The 23,925-nt window shown below is 47.6% G+C and overlaps 1 protein-coding gene across 2 annotated transcripts; it reads left to right on the top strand.

Annotated features, from left to right (window-relative positions):
* The first annotated feature begins 7,179 nt into the window (after nucleotides 1-7,179).
* Nucleotides 7,180-23,858, top strand: MLKL (mixed lineage kinase domain like pseudokinase). Of its 2 annotated transcripts, XR_014567272.1 has the most exons (11): nucleotides 7,180-7,384; nucleotides 11,134-11,598; nucleotides 13,366-13,522; nucleotides 13,674-13,771; nucleotides 14,270-14,405; nucleotides 14,567-14,651; nucleotides 15,400-15,551; nucleotides 18,553-18,602; nucleotides 20,722-20,859; nucleotides 21,768-22,516; nucleotides 23,762-23,858. XR_014567272.1 is itself a non-coding variant. In XM_083751483.1 (10 exons), the coding sequence occupies exons 2-10, from the start codon at nucleotides 11,136-11,138 to the stop codon at nucleotides 21,809-21,811; spliced, it is 1,323 nt and encodes a 440-aa protein (XP_083607609.1). In that variant the 5' UTR covers nucleotides 7,180-7,384; nucleotides 11,134-11,135; the 3' UTR covers nucleotides 21,812-23,858. The 2 variants fall into 2 exon arrangements, 1 of the variants encoding a protein (XP_083607609.1); XM_083751483.1 differs by having other exon boundaries at nucleotides 21,768-23,858.
* The last annotated feature ends 67 nt before the right edge of the window (nucleotides 23,859-23,925 follow it).

Below are 23,925 nucleotides of genomic sequence, written 5' to 3'. Positions count from 1 at the left end.
GACGTGTGTGGCGGCAGCATGATTGAGACATTTGCTTCTGGAAGAGGGGAGGTGGGGGAAGGCGCAGCAGAGCAATTGTGGCTGCCGTGTTGCGGGTCTGTTGTAGCTTTTGGAAGCAGAATCACCTAGAAGAGAGCCTTGCAGCGGCTTGCCATGAGGCTGTCGCAGTGGCCAGCTGCTGCAGTCGCCCCAAGCAAAGGGGATAGGAGGAGTGCAAAAGGGGACTGTTGGCCACCTCTCATCTCCCTTTTCTCAGAGACCCCAGTGCAGAGGTGGTAGCCAGTGGCGTAGCGTGGGGGGTGCAGGGGGGGCGGCCGCACCGGGCGCAACATCTGGGGGTTAGGGTTAGGGGGCGCAAATCCATGGATTAGGGGGTGCAAATCCATGGGTTAGGGGGCACAAATTACTTGCCTTGCCCCGGGTGCTGACAACCCACGCTACGCCACTGGTGGTAGCTGTGACTTCTGACATTGCACCCCTGCTCGGGGTTGCAGGCTGGGTTCAGGTGGTTATGAGCAAGCCATAGCCCAGAGGTCAGCAAACCTTTTCAGCAGGGGGCCGGTCCACTGTCCCTCAGACCTTGTGGGGGGCTGGACTATATTTTTTTGGGGGGGAGAATGAAAGAATTCCTATGCCCCACAAATAACCCAGAGATGCATTTTAAATAAAAAGACACATTCTACTCATGTAAAAACATGCTGATTCCCAGACCGTCAGCGGGCTGGATTTAGGAGACAATTGGGCCGGATGCGGCCCCGGGGCCTTAGTTTGCCTACCCATGCCATAGCCCATGATAGAACACCTGCTCTGCATGCAGAAGATCCCAGGTTCAACCCCCAACTCCTCTTCCATGTCGGGTGGGGAACATCCCTGGCCTGAAACCCTTTTCATACATTCTCAATTTGCCTCCCTCTGGCACTGGCCTATCACTGGGCAACCTGCTGCCAGAAGCATGTTTGGCTTTTCTCTCTTCATCCTGAAATGCCTCTTGCTTGCCTAGAAGGAGAGAGAGAGAGAGAGTGTGTGTAAACCTCTTGTTCCTGCATGCCTGGAATGTAATCACCTGGACAAAGGTAAGAGTTGCATCCATTGCTTTGTCCATCTTGCCTATGGCCCCCAGAATGCTGGCCAAGAGTGAATGCTGCCTTCAGGCTCAAGAATGTTTCTGACTCCGAGTTCAGACGATACTGAACTAGCTGTCCTATAGAGCAGCTTCCCATGTTCCTATTGAGTGTGCATCACTTAGAGGCCTTTTGCTCCAACAAGTCGTGTACAGAAGTGGTGACAGGTGTGCAGAGGCAAATGCACCCCCCTCCCGCCAACAAGTGGTAGTTGGTTCTGGGAAAATGCGCTTTTAATAACAGGTAGGCCAGTGATACAATCCTAGAACTGTAGCATTGGAAGACAGCCAAGGGGTCATCCGGTCCAACCCCCTACATGATTGAAGCAGCCTTCGCCAACCTGATGCCCTCCATATGTTTTGGGCAGCAGCTACCATCAGCCACAGCCTACACTTCTATTTTGTAGCCCAAAAAGTTTGGAGGACCCTAGCTTGGGTTAAAGCAGCCTTTCCCAACCTGTGGGTCCCCAGATGTTGTTGAACTACAACTCCCATCACCCCTAGCTAGCAAGGCCAGAGCTCAGGGATGATGGGAGTTGTAGTCCAACAACATCTGGGGACCCACAGTTTGAGAACTGCTGGGGTAAAGCATCAAGAAAATGGTGTCCTGGGATTTCCCTGCCCTCAGAGGCAGCCCACCTCTTTGCTTGCTCTGGATAGAGCCTCAGGTGCCTCCAAGTGCTCCACACACCCTTCCCAGCTGAAATGGGCCAAACATCTGTATTACCTGTAGAACAAGTTTGCTTTAGCCATGACAGAAAGACCAGACTTCCACACCCCTGAGTCTTTACGGAAGGCAAAGCAGCCCTTACTGGTTGAAGCACCAGCCATTGTTTGAGAAGTGGCTCCCCTGCTCAGTTTCCCATCCCATCAGAGTTCCTGTTTGTTTCCTCATTTAACCCAGTTCTCCCCACCCCCACCCCGCCGCCGCTGCCGCTTTGGACGTAGTGGAAGAAGTTTCTTCAGACAAAAAACCAGTTCCTTCTCTTTTTTTAAAAAAAAGCACCTAGTTGTATGATTTGAGGGGAGAGGAGTCCTTCCCCCCCGACCCCCAAGCAACCAGAGAATGAACTGGTAGGCTTTTGAAACGTTGGTGTAGAGTGATGGACTAGGACCTGCAAGATCAGGCTTCAAATCCCTCCTCAGCTCACTGGGACAGTCGCTGTCCCTTTGCCTAGCCTACCTCACAGGGTTGTTTGGAGGATTCAAAGGGGGAGAGGAAAACCAATGGGTGCTGCCTCCTTGAGTTCCTTGGAGGAAAGAAGGTGGGTTAGAAATTGAATCTATAGAGAAACAGCACACACACAAAAACTCCACTTGCTTTCTGCAATGGTAGCTAGTTTAAAAACCTTGAGTAAGACCATCCAACACAGTGGAGTTGCATAGGACTGGGAATTCTAATCTGTGGTAGCCATGGTGAAAATTGAAGTGGGATGGGTTTTATTCCAGGTCCATGAATCCAGAGCACTTTGGTCTTTGGTACTGTCCGTGGCTGGCATGCAGGATGTGATTCCTGATAAATCGGCTTGCCCCAAGAGAATGGAGCCTTCAAGGAGGTGGGCAGCCCATCCCTCTTCTGCCCCATATTAAATATCTCCTCCTGGACATCTTTGGTCTGTGTTACTTTAAGCAACTTTCTGGAAACAAGCCTGGCCTTATATATGCAGAGGGCAGGTTGTTCCCCAACACCAGTGGCTGTCTTTTGACACAGTCCATAACAATTTATACACGTACATGCATAAAATTTTCTATACATGCAAAACCAGTTTGTTGGCTCTTTAATTTTGCTCAAGCAGCTTATTTTACACAGAACTTGCTGAGATTCGGCATCTCGGCCTACGCCGAGGCGCAAGATTGAGCAGTGACTGGGCAAAGTTGTAAAATGAGGCATAGGAGGAAAAATGGTCCTCAAATTAAAACAAGAACCCAAAAATTAATAGCAGGGAAGAAGTGGGGGAACTTTTGCTGCCTGAGGGCCACATTTCATTATGTGCAACCTTCTGGGGGCCACAGGCCAGTGGTAGGAGGGGCCAGAAGCAAAAGTGGGTGGGGCAAATGGTACCTTTGTGCAGTAGGATGCTTTCTACACACAAACACACACACACACACACACACACACACACACACACACTGCAATGTGTGGGAAGAGGAAGATGTAGGATATTACCATGGGGTGATTTCTGCTCAAGGGGGGGGGTACTACAAGAGAAGAGGAGAGGAGGCATGGACATGGGGGTGAGATAGGGGTGCAAAGTGGGGCTGTGGAATAGAATGAGGTTGGGAAATTGAGGAGGTAGACTAGAATAATCTATGGGCAAAAAACACTTAAGATAGATGTCTGTCATTACCAAAACTCTTAAGATGGAGTGGAAGAGTGAATGAAAAGAAGAGGAAATACAGAGCCATGCATAGAATGATTTAGTGCTGTCTATGCCAACGTGATACCCTTCTGCTGGGATGCCTGGGACTGATGGGAACTGTAGAGCAAAGGATCCACAGGAAAACAGATTGCTGATTTAGTGTTTTCAAGTGTTTGTGTAGAGCAGGCGTCAGTTCTTCCTGGAAGTGCCACATGGTAAGAAGGGAGTTTTTCTTTTTCGTCTCAAGGCCGTGCCTAATCAATAGCTCTGAAATACTCTCTTCTATTTCTTTTGCACAACTTCACCTTTGACCCTGGGACTCTACATGGGATCTAGAGCTGAGCTCCAGCTCAAATTAAGCCTGGGGTGACCCAACCTGTGTGTGTCCCCGAAGCATGTCCAAAGCCTGTCATTTGGAGGATGCAATTTGCCCAGCCCCCCACCTCTCACACAAGGAGGAGTGCTGGGGAAGGACTAACCAATCCTAAGCAGGCAGCTGCACTAGGGGCAGATACTCCAAAGTGAATTCCCCTGTGTCAAAGTTCACCCTAACTGGTTCTGGACAAGGCATTTGTTTGTGGAGTAGTGTAAACCTTTGTTTTCTGCCTTTCCACTGACTCCTGTTGAGTGAACTTTATTTATACCTGCGTTTTTAGTGGTGTCTGCAAGTGTGTTTCACCAGCTAGGAGAGGTTAGAATGTGATGGTATCTCTAGGTGTCTAGGTTGTGTTGTAAAGCCATGTACATAGAATACCACCACCATCTTGTGGTGACTCATTGTAAGTACTGTTATTAGGTCAATTGGTTGTGGCAAAGGGGGTTGAAATTACAGTACAACACCCTGACTACAGAATCAAGAACTGAAACCATTCCATGGGGGGCTCCTGCTAAAACACAGAGGCCAAAGGCAGCTTCCCTAATAACATTTGTCAAATTGCGAGAGTTTGACAAAGAACTGTTAGGAGCACAGACAGCTAACCCTATATGAAGTGTCACACCCCCTATTAAGATTACCACTACTGTTGGTGGATTGTAGCATCTGACAGGTCCCCACACCACGGGGCCAGGCACCCCCATGAAACACAGAGCCACCCTTCATAATTCACACATCTCTGAATTTTGCAATGCAGCTGTTCCACTGAGTAAGGCGTACGGAAGCGCACCTCCTAAGATAAAGTGTACATAAAATGTCGGAATTCTGAGCATCTCCGACTTAAAGGCCCTCCTGTGCCCATATATAGTCTTGTGGGTTTCCATAAGATGTAGCTCAGAGGGGTTGCCTGCTTCAGAGCCTGCAGGTAAAGGTGAATAGACTGGTAAGAAGGCATAATGGGGCCTTCTGTGCTGGTCCAGGGGGGAGGTTACCGTGGGGCGAGGTCCAGGACCTGAGTTGAGGGACAGCAGACAGTCCTCCACGGGCGAAGCAGGGTCCACAGCGAGAAGCCGGGCAAGGACAGGAACTCTGGGGGAACAGGACTGGATGCTGGCCAAAACAGCTCTTTGACGACGTTGCTCCTGCAACTTGGGACCGGGCTGACTGGCCTTTATCTTCTCTGAGGCCAGGGGTGGTCCCGGCCCCTAGGAGACCCGCCTCTCCTGGCCTTAAGGCGAGCACTCCTCCTGGGAGAAACCAGTTCCCTTCGCCTCTCTGCCCTGAGCCTCTGCAGTTCAGGAGAGGCTGAAGGGTTACTGGACCCAGGGGGAGACTCACCTGTAGGCACTGAGTCCTCAACCACCTCCGGAGCCAGAGTGGATTCACCTGGTGCCTGCTCCTGAGGATCCGGCACAGGTGTAGGCGCTTCAGAATCAAGGCCCTGCCCCAGTTCAGCCGGCCCTGGAGGTGGGGACTCCTGTGCAGGCTGGGATTCCTCCGGTTCAGCCTCTGAATCGGATTCCCAGGCCATCACACCTTCTCTCTGGTGGCTCCAGTAGTATGCTATGCCATTCTTGTGGGCATTGGACAGGCCTCATTTCCCATGGTAGTTAATGGCCGTTGGGTAGGGCAGAAGGCAGGGAAACCAATGACAGGCAGAGCCAACTAATTCTTTTTTTTCCCTGGTGAATTTTAGAAGGGGAACACTGAGAATGATGAGAAGGGGGAAGCTGAAAACCAAGGCTTGAAATCCCCTGGACTGATTTTAAGGAGGTAGGGAGGCAGGTATGGGTTAACTGAGGAAAGACTGAGGACCAGCCTCCACTGCCCATTTCTCACATTTTAAAAGAAGGCTGTAAAAACCCACCTTTTCTCAACAACTTTTGATGAGCAGGGTATGGGGGTATTGAGAGATGGCCTTTTCCTTTGTACACCCAGTAGATCCCTGTGGTCTGTGGGAGAGTTTCTCCAGCAAGTTCCAAACATCTCAGAAGCCCCCTCTGCAGTAACTCAGAGCAAGGCTTTCAGTGTGGCTGCTCCCATTCAGTGCAAGAGCATTTCTGCCCAGTTATGACAAGAGCTCACTCTCTGCACTTTCTGGAAATGGCTGAAGGCATTTTTGTTCTGACAGGCGTTCCCAGCTTGATAAAGGTAAAGGTACCCCTGCCCATACGGGCCAGTCGTGTCCGACTCTAGGGTTGTGCGCTCATCTCACTTAAGAGGCCGGGAGCCAGCACTGTCCGAAGTCACTTCCGGGTCACGTGGCCAGCGTGACAAAGCTGCAGCTGGCGAGCCAGCACCAGCACAGCACACGGAAACGCCGTTTACCTTCCCGCTAGAAAGCGGTCCCTATTTATCTACTTGCACTTAGGGGTGCTTTTGAACTGCCAGGTGGGCAGGAGCTGGGACCGAAAGACGGGAGCTTACCCCACCGCGGGGATTCGAACCGCCGACCATACGATCGGCAAGTTCTAGGCACTGAGGTTTTACCCACAGCGCCACCTGCGTCCCCTCCCAGCTTGATAGATGGATCTTTACCACGAGTGCCTGTTTGTCAGTTTTAGTCTTGTTTTAAATGTATTAGTTGTTGTTTTTAAGTGCTTTTTATCACCCTGTGTGTAAATCACATTGAGATGGTTTAAAAGCCTAGAAACACGTAAATGGTAATGATGCTGCTGCTGCTGCTGATGATGATGATAATGTATGGCTAAGGCAGTATCGCTTTCTGCTAGTAGTTTTAAGGTTATTGTTTCTACTTGTAGTGCTAGCTACAGGCACTTCCAGGCTTTTGCTATTTTTAGGTAGGCATTAACCACAGCCAGGAAAATCCCGGTTGCACAATTAAAGTTGCTTTGGAGCTCTTGCATAACAAACCACCTTCTGCAAATATCACACCTGAATATCACACCAGGGCAGAAGCTTAATAAACAAGCTGTCTCGAAAAGACACATTTTTGCTTCGAAAGATTTTAGGAAACAAGTTTGCATTTGAAAACATTGTAGCCACTTTGTGATGGATTTCCTGAAAAAGCACGAGTACTGTACAGTGGTACCTCAGGTTACATACGCTTCAGGTTACATACACTTCAGGTTACAGACTCCGCTAACCCAGAAATAGTGCTTCAGGTTAAGAACTTTGCTTCAGGATGAGAACAGAAATCGTGCTCCGGCAGCACGGCAGCAGCGGGAGGCCCCATTAGCTCAAGTGGTGCTTCAGGTTAAGAACAGACCTCCAGGATGAATTAAGTACTTAACCCGAGGTACCACTGTATACACCTCTCTCCAATAAAATAAAGTCAGTTGAATTTCTGTGTCCAAAGCATGTGGCCTTCGCCTTTTGAGAACTGAAAGTAAAACAGCAGCTCAACCAACGGGAAGGTGTCCTACCCGCCTTCCTAAAGTGCTCGGTCCTCCTTCGACAGGAAGTGAGGCCAACTTCTGGGAAACGGGAAGCTGAGAGTTCAGCAGTTGGAGCAAACTCTTGATCGCACGGCAAGAAGAAAGGGGGGATCCGGAGACCACCAATAAACAGGTAAGCAGGAGCTGGGCGGAGGAGGGCAAGGAATCCTGCTCCCCTGCAAGGGCTGAAATGGGCACTCGGGGCTATATTTAGAGGATTGGGGGACCTCACACAATACACCAAGTAAAAGAAAGAAAGTTTTACCACCAGCCCTCTCCCCCCCGCCCCTCTTCTTCCCCAACCTTATGCTGTATATAACATTAATGTCTCACACTGTGTGTAACTGATCAGTAGAAAAGACTCTGCGAACTGAAAATAGAGACAATGCAGGTACCTTTGTAAGCCAAGAAAATCTTTAATAAAAATTGCTTAAAATAAAACAAAATAGGGGATGGGAAGGAGAGATTAGTGGACCAGGTGCTGGTCTTTCTGAATTCATACTAAGTGCATTTGTTTCGTTTTATTTGTTCCTTGCATTTATATACCACCTTTTCTTCCAGTGTGGTGCACATGGTTCTCCTTCTCCCTATTTTATGTTTACAATAACCCTGCGAGGTAGCTTAGGCTGGGAGGCAGTGATAGGTCCAAAATCAACTAGTGAGCTTCATGGCTGAGTGTGTGTCTCTGTGCAATTAAAGCGGAGAGCAGCTGAGTGTGTGCAAATCTTTAACTGCTTTCTGCTTTTCGCTTCTCCCCAATGCTCTGGCCGCAGCTGAATTTCACTCTGACCATGGGTGGCATCTGGCCTCAGGCTGCAAAATGGAATTGAAAGTAAAGCCAGTCCACGGATGAGGCTAGCTGAAGCATCTGCCTCGTAAGAGGCAGCATCCTGCCCACCACATTGCTTCAGCCCCCTTGCGGAACTCGCTTCTCTCTCTCACCGAGTTTGGCAAGAGAGGGAGGGAATGTTCCAGCTTGTGGTATAAATGGGGAGGGGGAGGGGGTGACACATTCCCATTTTGCGTCAGGTGGTGAAAGGGGATGGGCCACCCATTATCTAACAGCTGTGGGGTGGAGGCCTCCCCATCCCCTATGGGCATGCTGGATCTCTGCTTTGTACAAATGCAGGGGCACATATTGGGGACTGCAGTTAATCCCCATGAGATTCCATCAGGTGGAAATCAAAGAGGGATACAGTGGTACCTCGGGTTAAGAACTTAATTCGTTCTGGAGGCCCATTCTTAACCTGAAACTGTTATTAACCTGAGGTACTATTTCTGGGTTAGCGGAGTCTGTAACCTGAAGCATCTGTAACCTGAAGCGTATGTGTCAGAGCTGCCCCAAGGTCCCAGCTCACAGAGGACCAACGCCAGGTCGTCGTTATATACAAAAGTCTTTATTGAAGTTCAGTTTCCATTTCAAAGCCGTAGCACGCAGCTCTACGTCTTAAACCCTAGACCGCCGAAGTTCCGTCTGAATCTCCTCCCCCCTGACACCAGTTTAAGATTCTAGCCCTGCTCCACCTCTTCCTCTGCCCTCTCCTCTGGGTCCTCCTGTCCGCTGAGGCATTCCCCTTACTGGACTCTTCTGACGCTGAGTCGCCTGACTCCTCCCCCTGCCTCCGGCGGGCTTTAGGACCTGGTTCCCAATCCTCGTTCTCTGCTGTCCCGCGCGCCTGTACATTTGAACTTGGCTCTTGCGCCAACCCAGTGACCTTCCTCCTGACCGTTACACTGCTTCTATCACTGCTTCCCTCTTCCGGGATGCTGGCTGGACCTGACCTCCCCTCCGTTGCCTGACTCTCCGATGGAGGCGTGGTCAGCCCTGACTCATCTTCTCTCCCTGCTGGGGGAGACGCTGGCCCCGATACCTGGGACTCTTCCCCCCCACTATGCTCTGGTGGGGAAGCTGGTCCTGATCTCCAACTGCTGCTCTGGGAGTCCCCGCTGGCCCCTTGCTTCTGGAGTGTCCCCCTTGGGACCCCCCTTGCCCTGGCCACCGGCGCCCCCTTCTGTGAATCTTCCGATTCGCTGGAGAGGCTCATGGAATCTCTCGGGCCACTGTCATCTTCTCCTACGCTGCCCTCAGATTCTTCCCCTTCGCTCTCCATCTCCTCCCTTCCCTGTGCTTCTGCTCCTGAGCCCCTGACAGTATGTAACCCGAGGTACCACTGTAGTCTGTTGTGAGCTTCCAGGCATGTGAGGGCCAACATAGGAGGGTAATGGCGATGCTCAGTGCAGCTCTGTGCCACTTTTCCATGCCGCTGACTGAAATATTTTGCAAACGAGGCCTTGGCACCAAGCTTACGTTTAACTTTAAAAAACAAAACAAAAAACACCTTACCGGATTTCTTCCTGGAAAGGGTAGGTCTGGATCAAATTGCAGTGAAGATGCCAGTGTGGTTGCATCTATTTCCATAAACCACCACGTGTACATTTTTTGTCCTCTTTTTATTAATTGTTATGGTAATGTACATAGGTACCCTAGAACAGTGCTCAGCTTCAAAATGCAGAAGAGAATTCCCCAGAGCATGTTCCACCCCTTTAAAAAATATTATTTGGATGATGATGATATATTTATTGATACCCTGCGTTTTTCCCTGATGGGAGTCAAGGTGGCTTACAGATAAAAACATAGTAATATCAATCATTTAAAAACAATTAAATATTGATAGAGTTAAAACTATATACACTTATAAAATCTGTTTAAAATATCACCAAAGAAACAGCAAGGCACCAGCCCTCTATCTAAAACCAGTCAATTCCTAAAGGAATTGGAACAAAAAAACCTTCCCCTGTCGGTGGATAGACAGCAAGGAGGGAGCCAGTCCAGCTTTTCTGGAGTCTGGGAGTAGCCACTGATAAGGCCCTTTCCCATGTCCCCACTAAGCATCCCTGTGAGGGTGGCAGGACTGAGAGAATAGCCCTCCCTGAAGATCTCAGGGCCCAGGCAGGTTTGTATGAGTAAATGCCTTTCAGATAACATGTACAGAGCATGTGTTGAGTACAATTATCTAACAACAAAGTAAAGTGGAAATAGGGCAGGAGCACAGAAAGCTTCGCAAGGCACACCCCTCCTTTGGCAATCTTCACAGAACTCTAGCCCAATGGTTGCCATCAATTTGATTTGAATTAATTTTATAATGAAATGATTTTAGAATGTTGTATTATTGTTGTTAGCCGCCCTGAGCCCGGCTTCGGCTGGGGTTGGCGGGATATAAATAAAAATTATCATTATTATTATCATCTACATTTAAATTTGAAACCAGTTCAACTTCCCACTAAAGAATTCTGGTAACTTGCTGTTTTGTGAAGATGCAAGGGATTTTCTGACAAGGCTTGGACAGCAACCACTTTCATAGTTGCTGTTTGGAATCCATCATGTGGCTGGCCCTACCATCAGGCAGGGTAAGTTGCCTGCTTCAGGCAGCAGAACTTGGGTGTCATGAATGGGCAGCAAGTTGTCGAGCCATGTAATTTAATTTATCAGGGTTGCACTTTTAGGTCCAGGAATAGAGAGAGGTGTGGTTGCCACTTCGGCCAGAAAAATACCTTGGGCTGGCCCCAGGTCTCAAGCTGGTTTAAGGCCACATTCACTCTGTACATTTAAAGTGCTATATTGTTGGCATCCATCTATCTTAAGAGACAATGGAGTTCACTTCCGGGAGTGACGCACCCTTAACAAACTACAGTACCCAGAATTCTTTGGGGGAAGCCAAGTCTGTTTAAAGTGGTATCATTGCACTTTATATAATGCAGACACTTTCAACAAGCAAGTCTCCACTGGATGGTGGTGATCACGAGCTGTCTTGTGTTGCCCAGCAAATCCCGAGGGAAGCACCTGTGTTCTGCTTTGCTCACCATGTCCTTCCTTTCCCGCAGTTATGGATACCATCCAGGCCATTCTGAAAGTTTCAGTCACCATCTTTAACCAATGTGAGAAAATGACGGATTGCAATAAGCACAGAGAGCGCCTTGTTGAGCGCATTAAGACCCTCCAGCGGCAGGTTGAGCGCTTGCACCAGGTCTGCACCAGCTTCTCCGATCACCTGGTATTGCTGCTGAAACAGACGCTGAACGTCCTGGAAAAGGCCCAGACAAAGCTTTGCGAGTATGGTGACATGCCCCAGTTGCAGCGGTTCTTGAAGGCTAGCAGAATGCTGAAGGACTTTGAAAGAATGAACATAGACATCAGCGATGCCGGTCATGACCTAATGAGGCAACTAGAGATCGAGAAGCTATTAGATGACCGTCAAGACCTCTTGAAATTTAATAAGCCTCTTGTGAACCGGGAAGGCAAACAGGATCTTGTGGAGGACTGTGTATCTTTGAAGGAGATGAACAAAGGTGCTCCCGATCCTCTGCCTTTGAGAACAGTGGAGTGGGGAAGGGAACAAACAGACCAGCATTGGCGGGGGGGGGGGGGGGACAGCGATGGTGGCAGCCACCAGCCAGGGGCTTGTCCTTAGGGAGAGATATTTGAGTGGCGGCATTATTTAAGTCACTAGTCTTCAACCTTTTTAGACTCAGGACCTGCTTCTCCCCTAAGAATTATGGGAAGTGTTGTTTGTTAAAGATGCAGAGAGTTCTTGGGAGCCCCCTCCCCCCAGTTCCTTCACAGTTACAGTTCAGAGTGGTTTAACAATCAATCCTTCTTCCCACTGAACTTGGGAAATTGTAGTTTGTAGTTTTGTGAGGGGAACAAAGGCCTCCTAACATCTCTCAGCACCCTTAACAAACCACATCTCCTGGGATTCTTTGGGGGAAGCAACAACTAAAATGCATGGTGAGTGTGGCCTAATTCAGGCGTCAAAAGTCGCCTAGGTGCTCCACTGGCTTCTGGGTGTTTCAGTGTATACAGTAGATCTCTCCCCCCCCCCCCCCTTGGGATAACCACAACCTTACGCTGTGCTCTGTGGCCACCCTGTACCCCAAGAACAAGGAAATACATTTGGCTCATTATCATTTCATTGCTGTGCTCTGAAGGAGTGTTGCCTTGTTGGGGCCTTGCTCGGAACTCAAAAGACTCAGAGCACAAATTAAGATGGCAGGTAGCTGGATTCTCACCAACACTGGACCTTGTTAACACACTCAGCCACCTTGTAACCGTGTTTTTTTAATGATTAAAAAGGCCAGAAAGTGGCAGAAGATCTAAGGCTCACTGCAAAAGATTCTGGGTTTGAGCCCCTTCTAGTGCTGCTGTTTCTGTGTTTCTGTTTCTGTGTTTCTGTGCTTTTCCATTGAAACCTTTTGGAACCAGAAGTACCTGGCAAGATATAGAGATAACTCACATACCTTGTTTTCCCTGACACCTTCCAAGCCCCCAAGAAGCAGCTTTTGAAGTGAGTGTCTTAAAATCATCCCCAAGCTAATCTCTCAGTTATGGGGGCCAAATGTACTTGCCTTAATTAGAGAGCAGGAGGCCCAGACACTTGTCCGAGCCAATTTCAGAGCAAAGCGTGCAACCAGATCAGGCAAGCTTCTCAAAGCCACCACTGTCTTTTATTGCTACACCACTTCAGCTTCAAAGCTTATTATTCTGGCTCGTTAACCAAGATTAGAAATGAACAAGCATTTGAATGCCCACCGCATGATCCTTTATAGATGGGAGGGCATTCCACAAGGTGGGTGCGACGGCTAAGAAGGCCCTCTGCCTGTTTCCCTGTGCTCTCACTTCTTGCAATGAGGGAACCACCAGAAGGCCCCTCAGAACTGGATCTCAGTGTCCGGGTTGAACGATGGGGGTGGAGGTACACAATGAAGGTTCTGGTACTGGTCTTGCTGCACTCCAAGGAGCCTGGCTTAAATACAGTTCAAAGGGGAGGGGTAGATGACACACAGCTGGCTCAAACATCTCCCCTCAGAGGAGGCTGACAGCAGCAAAAGGTGAATGTTGGGGAAGAGAGTGATGGCAAGTCTCTTTTCCCCAGCCTTCCTGGAAGTACCAGCTGCCGGTGCAGGTCTTATTGCACTTCCAGTTTCTTTTCTTCTGAAATACTGAAACTTGAATATTGCCAGCTCACCATGTGGGGATCTCCAAGTGACTGTGGGCCTCTCTCCCAATTCTGATCTGTTTCCATGGGCTTCTTTCTTACCCCCTCCCATTCCCTCCAGGCCAGGATGCTGCTGCTTCCATGGAAATCACTGAAATACCCAAAAGCCAGATCACCAACGTGACCACCCTGGCGGAGTGTGAGAGCAGTGGACAGTACAATTATTGCTCTGTGGCCATCAAAGTCTTCAAGAACCCTTTGAATGAGAACAAACCACAGTGAGTGCCTCTCTTTGGTCCTCTTCTTGAGTGATGGGTACAAGTGGCCACCTCTATATTGCAAAGCTAACCTAACCACCCTCACAGAGGGAACTGATGGAGAGACTTTCGGCTCCATCACAGAGACTGATCTTTCTGTTGCTTCCCCCAGGGATGTGAGGAGCATCTTTTGGACCGAAATCAAGACTATGAAGAAGTTTGAGTCTCCCCACATTGTCCGTCTGTATGGGATGTGCATAGATGAGAGTGGTAAGACCTTTGCTCTGTGTGTGTATATGTGTGTTTGGGGGGGGGGGGAGGTAAGAATTCATCCTTCCACAGTAGTTAATGCATGTCTGTATTTAAATGTCTTTATGTGGTTTTTACTGTATGGTTTTATGTATTTTTTTTGTGGTAAACTGCTTTGATATTTTTCATGAAATAGCAGTTTCTAAAATATATTTTATAAATAAATGAAACAGAAGAAAGAATACACAGCCAGATATTGAACCAAGAAACGTCCATTGTATTCATACATGCTTTTGGTGCAGTGCTGTGCCTCACCCTCAACTTCACAGGAGCGAAGTTTTATTTCAAATAGCACCAGGTCTTCCACTTAGCCTCTCCTGACCAGGAATATGTGCTCTCCACTCTGTTTTCATGAATGTCTCAAGGAGCTGAAAACTGTTTGGTAGCAGAGCACAAAAGACAAAGACAGCCACTGACTGAAATGGAGCAGCAATTCATCAATTGTCTTCTTTGCCATAGGCTTCCCTCCTGAATACTCCATCATCACGGAATATTGTGAAAAGGGTACCCTGAGGCAAGTGCTGAAAAAGGAGCCTCACCTATCCTGGGAGATTCGCTTGGAAATGGCAAAGGATGCTGCCATCGGCCTGTACAGGTACACTGATCCTGGCTAGAAGGGGGAAAGGGCTCTGCCGTTGTGTTTGCACAGCACCCTCCCACTCTCCCTCCAATAAGTGGCAGTGACTCTGCTGTCTGGAGGTCAGGTACACAGAGTGTTGGCTTTTTCCTCCACTTCTTGGCTCTTTTTGACTGCAGGTTGCATCAGACGGGGGACAAGCCTCAGGTGCATTACTGCATCAACAGCACCAGGTTCCTGGTTGACAAAAACTACTGTGTAAAGGTGAGAGCTGTGTAAAGGTGTCGTGGCTTCAAAGAAGGCTTAGAAAGGCATATCTGCCTTGCACACTTTCAGTGGCTTAAGGATCATTTTCACCCTCCAAGGAAGTCCGGAAACTGGAGACCTGCAGAGAGGGGCTGATTATTGGACAGGTCTGCCCAATATATTCCATAAAAGGTAAAGGGACCCCTGACCATTAGGTCCAGTCGTGACCAACTCTGGGGTTGCGGTGCTCATCTCGCTTTATTGGAGGAGGGAGCCGGTGTACAGCTTCTGGGTCATGTGGCCAGCATGACTAAGCCGCTTCTGGCGAATCAGAGCAGTTCACAGAAACACCATTTACCTTCCCGCTGGAGCAGTACCTATTTATCTACTTGCACTTTGACATGCTTTCGAACTGCTAGGTTGGCAGGAGCAGGGACAGAGCAATGGGAGCTCAAATACCCATCCCCACCTTCAAATGTCTGCATCTCTAGCTGTGTGTGTGTGTGTGTGTGTGTGTGTGTGTGTGTGGCATTCCTGACCCTTGGCTACAGAGCTAGAGTCATAGAATTGGGGGGGTCCACCAAAGGTCATCTACTCCAACCCACTACTGCTCTGGGTACCAGCCTCCCTGGTAAACAGCTATCCAGCCACCCCCTTCTGAGGCACACTCTTCCTCAAAACAGCTCGTCCTGTCAGGATGCTCTCTTCAACGTTTAGCCTTAACCCCATTTTCCTGATCACACAACATTCTCTCTGCTCTTCTCAGCTCTCTGGGTTTGAACTGAGTCAGACGGTCTCTTCCATCAGACGGAAGCCCAAGGAGAAACCCCAAAAAGAGGTCAGTGCTTCAGCCTACATCTGCCCCGAGGGCCTGCGGTCAGTGGAGCATCAATACAACCTGGCCAGCGAAATATACAGGTATTTTATCGCAAAGTACTGCCACACCCCATTTTTATTTATCAGGGGCATCTTCATTCCATTCTTTAGCCAAAGAAGCTGCTTTACAAAATCCCATAGTTAGGCAACCCCTGCCTGCAGGCTTATACTATAAAATACACAACACAAAAGGAAAAAGGGATGGGGTGGGATGAGGAAAGAAAGCAAGCTCAGGCACCTGTTGGGGTGGAAACAGCTTGAAGGATGAACTGACTGCTGCTAAGTGAGGGAAGGTCAAAGGCAGCTGGCTGGTCTGTGGAGGTACTTAGGATCCCCTGAGGACCACAACTTATGGACAACTCATGGGCTGGGTGGGCAGAACCAGCCCATGTCTCCTGCATGTGTTAATTAAATGAGATGCATGTCATGGCATCATAAAGTTTCTAATTACTTCTGCACAGGGCTGGCATCAAGGGCTGGTGCTGTTGGGCACCTGCCAAGGTCTGAGTTCCTGCAGGGGCACCACTGCCACCTCCTGGCTCTGCTTCTCTTCCCCTTGCTGTTGCTGCCAGTTCACCTGCCCTCTCTGAGCAGCTGGCAAGAGGGTGGAGGTGGGACAGAATCCTAGAGAGCCCAAAATATTATTTCATTTAGGTGGGGACAAGTAATTAAAAGAGGGAAGAAGAAAGGGAGAAGTGTATGGAGTGGAGTGTAAGGAAATATATCAAAGTTCTGATTTTCCCTGTGATGCTTCTTCTCAAATGTGAAATTCCTTTTTAAAAACCCAACTCATATTTTTGGCACCCCCTAAGCATGTGCTTAGTTTGCCAGTTGGGTAACCCAGCACTGGAAGTGGGGCTACCTCTAATGGCTTCTTGCCTGCTCTCCGCCCCCAGCAAAACAGCAACCACCACCCTGCAGCTGACCTGCCTCCTACTCTTATTTGCTGGCTGCCTCTTGCAGAGGGGAGGGGATGTGCCGTGCACAACGATGCCTTGTGATGCATGTGCTGTTTCACAGACCCATCACTGGGGAGATGGGAAAGTCAAGCTGGGGAGCTACCAACCAGTCTGGCAGATGCTGCTTTCTTTCTTTCTTTTTTCATGTTTACTGTTAGTTGTTGGTCATCTCTTTTCTAAAGGTTATCTGTCAGTGTTATCTGCAAGCAGAGTTGGACCTTCACCCTGCTATAATACCTCCCTTAAACCAAGCTGCAAGCAAAACTCGTTACCTTGAAATACCAAGGGTGATTCATGCACATAAACAGGGTTCCTTGTGTACAACTCATGCAGATCTGTATCATACTAATCTGAACTGGCTGGATGCGTCAGATGCAAATGATTCTTTAAAAAAAAAATATTTTATTAAGGGTTTTCTTGTTATACAGTGTAAGTGTAATGCCTCGTATTTCCTCCCCCCCCCCCATGTAACATTTTTACAAATCCATTTCATTTGTTGAGGCATTAGGGGGAGAAGAAAAAAGGAAAAAAAGAAAAAGAAAAGGGGGGTGGAGGGAGGGGAGATGGATGGGGGTGGGGTCGGGTAGCGGTGTTTCTATTATGCTTAATGTATGTAGTTTGGTGTCAGCGTGCTTGTGTTGTTCACTTGTGTTCCTTTGGTGGTGAGAGAGGTTGGGGTTGGCCTAGGATGTGATTGTTTGTTTGTGATTGGCTGTGGTGATCTGCAGATGCTGCTTTATACCAAATTCCAGAACAGCCAGCGGGGTTGACATTTTGTCCACTATTTCTTCTGGAAAAAGGCCTTCACCATGTCCCTCGGTTGTTCCTATCATCATCATCATCATCATCATCATCATTAATTTGTATACAGTCTTTCTATCTTATTATATTCAAGGCGGTTTACAAGCTGAAGAAACAAAAAAAATGTACATCTTATAACAATCTAATGCAGGCTTCCTCAACCTCAGCCCTCCTGATGTTTTTGACCTACAACTCCCATGATCCCTAGCTAGCAGGACCAGTGATCAGGGATGCTGGGAATTGTAGTCTCGAAACATCTGGAGGGCTGAGGTTGAGGAAGCCTGATCTAATACAATACAAAAATGTGATAATAAAACAAAACTTTAAAATTAAGCAACCTTCATCACAAAAGTAATAGTGGTACCTCGGGATGCGAACGGGATCCGTTCCGGAGCCCCATTCACATCTCGAATGGAACGCAAGATGCGATGGCGCGTGACGTCATTTTGAGCGTCTGCGCATGCGCAAGTGGCAAAACCCAGAAGTGACGCGCCCTGTTACTTCAGGGTTGCTGCGGAGCGCAACTGGAACTTGCTCAACCCGAAGCACATTCAACTCGAGGTATGACTGTATTCAACGATCATTAGAATAGTATAAAATAATAATACCAACATATAAAAGTTAAACAGAAATCCACTCAACAGTTACAATAAATAATTTCTAAACTATAATCAATAAAACAATGGCAAGCCACAGTACATAAAATAATACAATACAAATAGAGAAGCAGAGACTAGAGGGTGGAGCAAGGCAGGTGGAAGGAGGCCTTGCCTGACAAAGTCTCTCCCCTCACAGTTCTTCCTCCAGGACCGGCTCCCTTATGAGGACTCCTAGGGCCGGGCAAGGCAGGTGGAAGGATCTTCCTGTCCACCTGGAAATGGATAGGCCTCCATGCAGGACTGGCCTGCTCATAAGGCGAGGTGAGGCAATGGCCTCAGGGCAGCCGGCTATGGACAGCTGGGCGGGGCAGCAGAATCTTCTCCAACGCCCACCCATAGGTGTGAGCAATGCTGGGTGTGCATTGGAGGAGGAGCAGATGGCATGGTGCACATAGCATCTTCTGTTTCGCAGCAAAGCGTCCTGGCCAGCCCTGCCTCCCTGAAGAGTGGCTGAGCTGGTAAACTTTGCTACCTTCCAGCTGTGGAGGTTCTGTGACATCGCATTCCCTAGGCCTGGCTGAAAGCAGGCAGAGAGCCCACCTGCCATCTGCCGGCCATAGCCTTGGGGGTACAGGTCAAACATATAATTGCATTCACACCACAGACGTGTTTGCTTCGTTTCAGCTTTGGCATTGTCCTGTGGGAGATCGCAACTTGCAAGATCCCATTTGAAGGTGAGGCATGGATGGGGGCAGGGTTGGGCTCATTCTTTTGGGAAGGGATCAGCAGGCAGGCTCTGCAGACTTAGGAGCGCAACTGAGACTACAATCCGAAGCTGCTAAGGGAGAGGGGCTGTTTTTCAGAAGCCATTCGAGATTCCTTGCACTTCCCTTTACATGCAAATATTACAGACTGGCAAAGTGTAATTCCTAGTGAAATCGATGTAACTGCTCAGCTTCAATCTGGTAAAGCTCCAGGCTCCTCCTCTATCCTACCTGGTCAATTAAAATCTATTCTAAAGTGCTGAGCACCTATTACCGTACTTTCAGTTCTTGGATTATATTTGGATTAAAGCTATAATAATCCCTGTTTAAAAAGCTCAAAGAAAAAGTAGATAGACTTAGCAGGATTAATTTTAGCAGCCTCCTTTCAGTTATAGAGAAGTAATGTGCTGGGTTTTTAATCCAAACTTTTCTGACTTGGGTTGAAGACAACCATCTTCCAGGGGAGAAACAGATTTATCTCAGAGCAGGTCAGTGTATTATTTGTTGCAGTGTATTAGCCCACATTTCCTGGCAGTAGGTTTTTCTCTTACTTCCATTGATTTTAAGTCAGCTTTGGACTTGGTTCCAAAGGAACTGTTATGATCCAAATTCAGTAAAACCCTCTGTGGTGAGCTGAGCCTAGGGATAGATGAATATGTCAGTTCCTGCTTCTCTCACTATCTATTTCCACCTCCCCACCCCCAAGGTTCAGTTCACATTTCTGCATCACTGTGTTTTTTTCTTTCTTTTAAAAGTCCTCATGAAAATCCATCAGCATTTCAGTTCACAATATACACATTTTGTATGCATTTTTGCCCAGTATGCACATTTTTGCAAGCATTTCTCCCCCAATACATCTTCACTAATAAATGAATTTTATACACTTTCCTCACACATTTCCTCCACTTTCCTCTCCTTCCTTGGAGGTTTTAAAGCAGAGGTTAGATGGTCATTTGTCATGGATGCTTTAGCTGAGATTCCTGCATTGCTAGGGCTTGGAATAGATGACCCTTGAGGTACCTTCCAACTCTACAATTCCATGATTTTTTTGTACACAGCATTCGGTTGTAGAACTGCATCAAAAAATTCTGAGAGGTGTTAATTTCAAAGGATGGTTATGTCAGTTTTAGTCTGCATAGACTCTTTGAGATGAATGGACATGACTAACAGGTTTATTAATGTCAATAGGTCTACTTTGAGTAAAACGCAGTTGGCTCCAGCCCTAAAATCCTAAGCAAACTGAATTTCTCCCACATCCCTAACTGAGCCATGTGTTCATCCTGCTACTATCTTGAGGAAGTAGGACTCCAAACTTTTGCATGTACATAGTCAGAATGCCCCTTTTATGTTGGTGGAGGAGGCACTGTGGTGGCACTGTGCTTTCTGGAATGGGTGGGATGACGTGGCACCAAGAGAGCTGGGAAGCCACTGGCGCCAACCTGGAGTCTCCTTGCTTCACCCCATCCTCATGCAGATTAACACAGTGCTGTTGCTGCTGGGAGGACACTGCTGCTTCCAGCCACACATTCCAAGAGTCACCACTAGAGCACCGGTCTCTGTGTGGTTCGGTATCATTTCCTGACCTGCTTTCCCACTGCAACTCTCTTCCCCAGCTGCTTGTCTTCTTATGAAATCTCAGACAAGGGAAGATACACATCTAGATCCCAGTGGGTGTGTGGAAAGGATTGGAGCAGAACAGGGGCTGGTAGGGAACTGCTTATGTACTTACCCCGTCACTTCTCCTTTGAAACTTGAATGCCCTCCCGCAGCAGATTTCATAACAGTTTTGGTCCCTGCCTTTGCAATCAATGTTCATTGGGGCCTAAGAGCAAGGAGTAGGGTTGTATATCTCTCTGTGTGTCCACATGGAGCCACCCAGGCCCAGATTCCTATCCCTGGCTGGATCTACACAGATATAAAAAATGCTATGGGAGAAAAACGCACTCTCTCTATATAGAGCTCCCAATGGAATTTGCCATTGACTTTGGATTGCAGCTCTACTGCCCCATCTGGTGTCACATTTTTATAGCGCACTTATAACATTATAATTGTAGCTGTGTAGCTGAGTCTCCTGTGATTATTAACTCAGGTTGCACTGCAAAGGAGATCCGTGATAAGGTTTGCAATCGGGAGCAAGAACCTCTGGGAGACGACTGCCCCCCACATCTGCGGGACGTCATCAACAAATGCCGGGATTTCGACCCTTCCAAGCGGCTAACTGCTGAAGGTAGCAGTGACCTGCCTTGTAGCAGGTCTTGGGGACCAGAGCTGTGGGCATGGCAGCTAAAGGGATCCAAATCACCATGCCCTATTCTTCCTCCACAAGCAAAGCAAAACTGGCATAGGTAGCCTCTCCCTGCCCTCCCCTTGCTTGGCCTCACTATTTGGAATGTTCCATTCTTTTCTTTTAAAAAAAGGTAACTCGCAACTTATGCACATTTAATTCAGCTTTAAGCACATGGCAAACAAACAAACAGGGAGGGGGGGGGAAAGTTCAGGAAAAAAGAATTTGGCAATCCTACTTGCCATTGAATGCAGTGTGTTTTGACTATACACAATTTTTGCCTTATGTGCTATCCCCGAAATATAACCCCCATGAATGATGAGAGTTGTCTATACTATCCAACAAGCACCAGACAACAATAGCATACAGAAAAGGGAAACAAAAGCAAGCAACATGTCCCCACTCAGTAAAAAAGCAAACAAGCAGGCAAAACAACAGGACCTACCTGTGTGCCCTGCAATGGTCTAAGACAAATGCAATATACATCTGAAAACTAACTGTGTTAACAAAAAAATACTAGAGGCAATACACCTAGAATTAAGACCCCAGGACCCTCCAAAACAACACAACAATAAGCAACAATGGTGGTGGTAGTTTCCCCCTGGGTAAGAATTAATAAAGGAAATGAAAGGGTAACCAATCCTCATGGAACTTGTCTCTATCAAGTTTCACCCCTCACAACTTTACAGTGTTGCTTTAACTTGCAGTTCTGCAAAAGTAATTGATAGGTAACTCATCCACAAAAATGCAATCTCCATTTGAGCAGCCATCCAAAGGTGAAGTGTTAACAATTAAAATATTACACTTTTATTAACTCCATTCTGAAAACCAGCTTGCCTTTGTTTTTGCAGAGATTGTGAACCAACTCATTGTTGATGACCTTTTGAAGAAGTGAGAGCCTGACCACATGATGGGGGACCTGGAATACAAGAACTTGTTCTCAGCACCATCTTGCAGGGCCACCCTGAGCATCAGCACAAAGCCAAGCACCTTTTCTTTTTCAACCTGGAGTGCCTGTGCACATGGCCAATGGGCATGTGCCTACAGCCCTTGGTCAAATTGGCGCATTGTCATAACTTGTTAACTTGGGCCTGGTTCACACGTAGTGCTGTTTAACTGTGGTTTGTTTAATGCTAACAAACCACAGTCTCGATCCATGGTCTGCTATTATCTTATAAATCTTGGTTTGTCTTCACTATGGCTTAGTCTTACAGGTGAACCCAGAATCCTTCCTTAGCCATGATTTTTTTAACCACCCCACCCCAGATGCTCATCAGATTCAGCAGCAGTAAGTTTTATTATATGGCCACAGACCTGGAAAACTAATCCTTACAAAGGCATGAGGCAAGAGCTGCTGGAAAACAAAACAAACTATGGGAAAAGGACAGCTGGTGGTTCACTCAGGGCTTCTTGTGTATATGACTTTGCATTATACTATTTGCACATTATACAAATTGTGGCTTAGTGTTATATGTGAGCATAGCCTTAGTAAGCTTCAATGCACTGTTGCTTCTTACAAGCCAGCTCAAAGATTTCTTTTGTCGGAAATGGTTGCCACACCTCAAAGGAAATCAATGCATGTTTTTAGATCTATTAATTAGCACTGAAGGAGGTGAGGACAGGTGACCCCACCTAGGCCCAAAGTCACCCCCCCAACCAAGCCTCAAAACTGTCCAAAATTCCTTCTCTCTCTTCTAAAAATCCACAGCTAGAGTTTTCCTCTGCTTTTCTCACAAGATGCTGTTGCATAGGCAAACCGTTACTTTTATCAGTACGAGAGAGCTTCAGAAAGGCTAATGAATAGACTCTGTCAAGGCCAAGAATACTCAGGCCTTGGAACTGACTCTTATCTCATTCGGTTGTAATACATCTTGGACACACTGAACCGCAAGGCTCCTTGATCCCCCTTGGCTTCTCATCCCCTTTCCTGGGAAGGGCGCCAAGAGTCCAAAAGAGTGCCAAGACAGGAGCTTTTTGTTCATGCTCAGGAAACTCAACATGGGGCAGGGCTCCTGAGGAAGAGGAGAAAGGGGAGGGAACTGGAGAGGAATATATGCTCTGTGCAAATGGCTGTGAACTTGTATTGTAGCCCTATGAGGCTTTGCCCTTGGGTGGGAAAAATATTGCGCCTGGGAAAGGGAAGTGGGAGTCAACAGACACTCAAGGAATAGTTTTGGAGAAAAGGCTTTTTATTTCTACCATCCATGAACTGGTAGAAGGAGCAAGTGTGATAAGTCACAAAAAGCATGCACGAGTTCACAATCATGTGCACAAGCATATATACCCCTTCTAGTTCCCTCCTCCTTTCTCCTCCTTCTTCCAGAGTCCTGCCCCATGTTGAGGTTCCTGAGCATGTACAGAAAGCTGTCTTGGGACTATTGTGGCCTCTTGGCACCCTTCCCAGGAAAGGGGGAATGAGAGTAGTTCAGCATGTCCAAAGATGTTGCAACTAGGGTGAGATAAAAGTCAGTCTCAGGCCTGCTCTGACAGAGTCTATTCATTAGGTTTTTTGAAGCATTCTTGTACTGATAAAAAGCATCTTGCCACAGCATCTTGTGAGAAAAGCAGAGAAGAGCAGAGAAAAGCTGTTTTGGATTTTTAGAAGACAAAAGGAATTTGGGACAGTTTGAGGCCTGGTTGGGGGGGGGACTTCGGGCCTGGGTGGGGTCACCTGTCCTCATCTTCCTTCAGTACTTGCTTTGTGAATTTATCATGCAGGTGCCTTCTGTCACCCCGGATGGCAGAATAAAGCTTTTTCTCTGATTTATCCCTTTGGTGTCGTTTGACTCCCATTTCCCCGTCCCGGGCACAAAGCTCTTCTCACCCGAAGCTAAAAAGGCTACAGCGCAATAAGAATTCCAGACCCAGTGCTTCATTCTTCAAACTTAACTAGGGGTATTGTGAGGTGTTCTGTAATTCAATAAAATTATACTGAACCCATAGTAGGAATTATTGTGTGTTCTTCTGACCACAATTTAAAGAATGATATGGAGCCAGAAAGAGCATGTA

Source organism: Podarcis gaigeae (assembly GCF_964106915.1).
Source record: "Podarcis gaigeae genome assembly, chromosome: 8".
NCBI lineage: Eukaryota > Metazoa > Chordata > Lepidosauria > Squamata > Lacertidae > Podarcis > Podarcis gaigeae.
Note: the sequence above shows the minus strand (reverse complement) of the source record. Positions and strands in the feature narration are given on the sequence as shown.

What these genes read in the sequence shown, in the direction of transcription:
- MLKL (XM_083751483.1), top strand. Translation starts at nt 11,136, where the DNA reads ATGGATACCATCCAGGCCATTCTGAAAGTTTCAGTCACCATCTTTAAC. An exon ending in GATGTGCATAGATGAGAGTG is followed by an intron (nt 13,772 to 14,269) that starts GTAAGACCTTTG and finishes TCTTTGCCATAG; the next exon opens with GCTTCCCTCCTGAATACTCC. An exon ending in CAAGCGGCTAACTGCTGAAG is followed by an intron (nt 20,860 to 21,767) that starts GTAGCAGTGACC and finishes TTGTTTTTGCAG; the next exon opens with AGATTGTGAACCAACTCATT.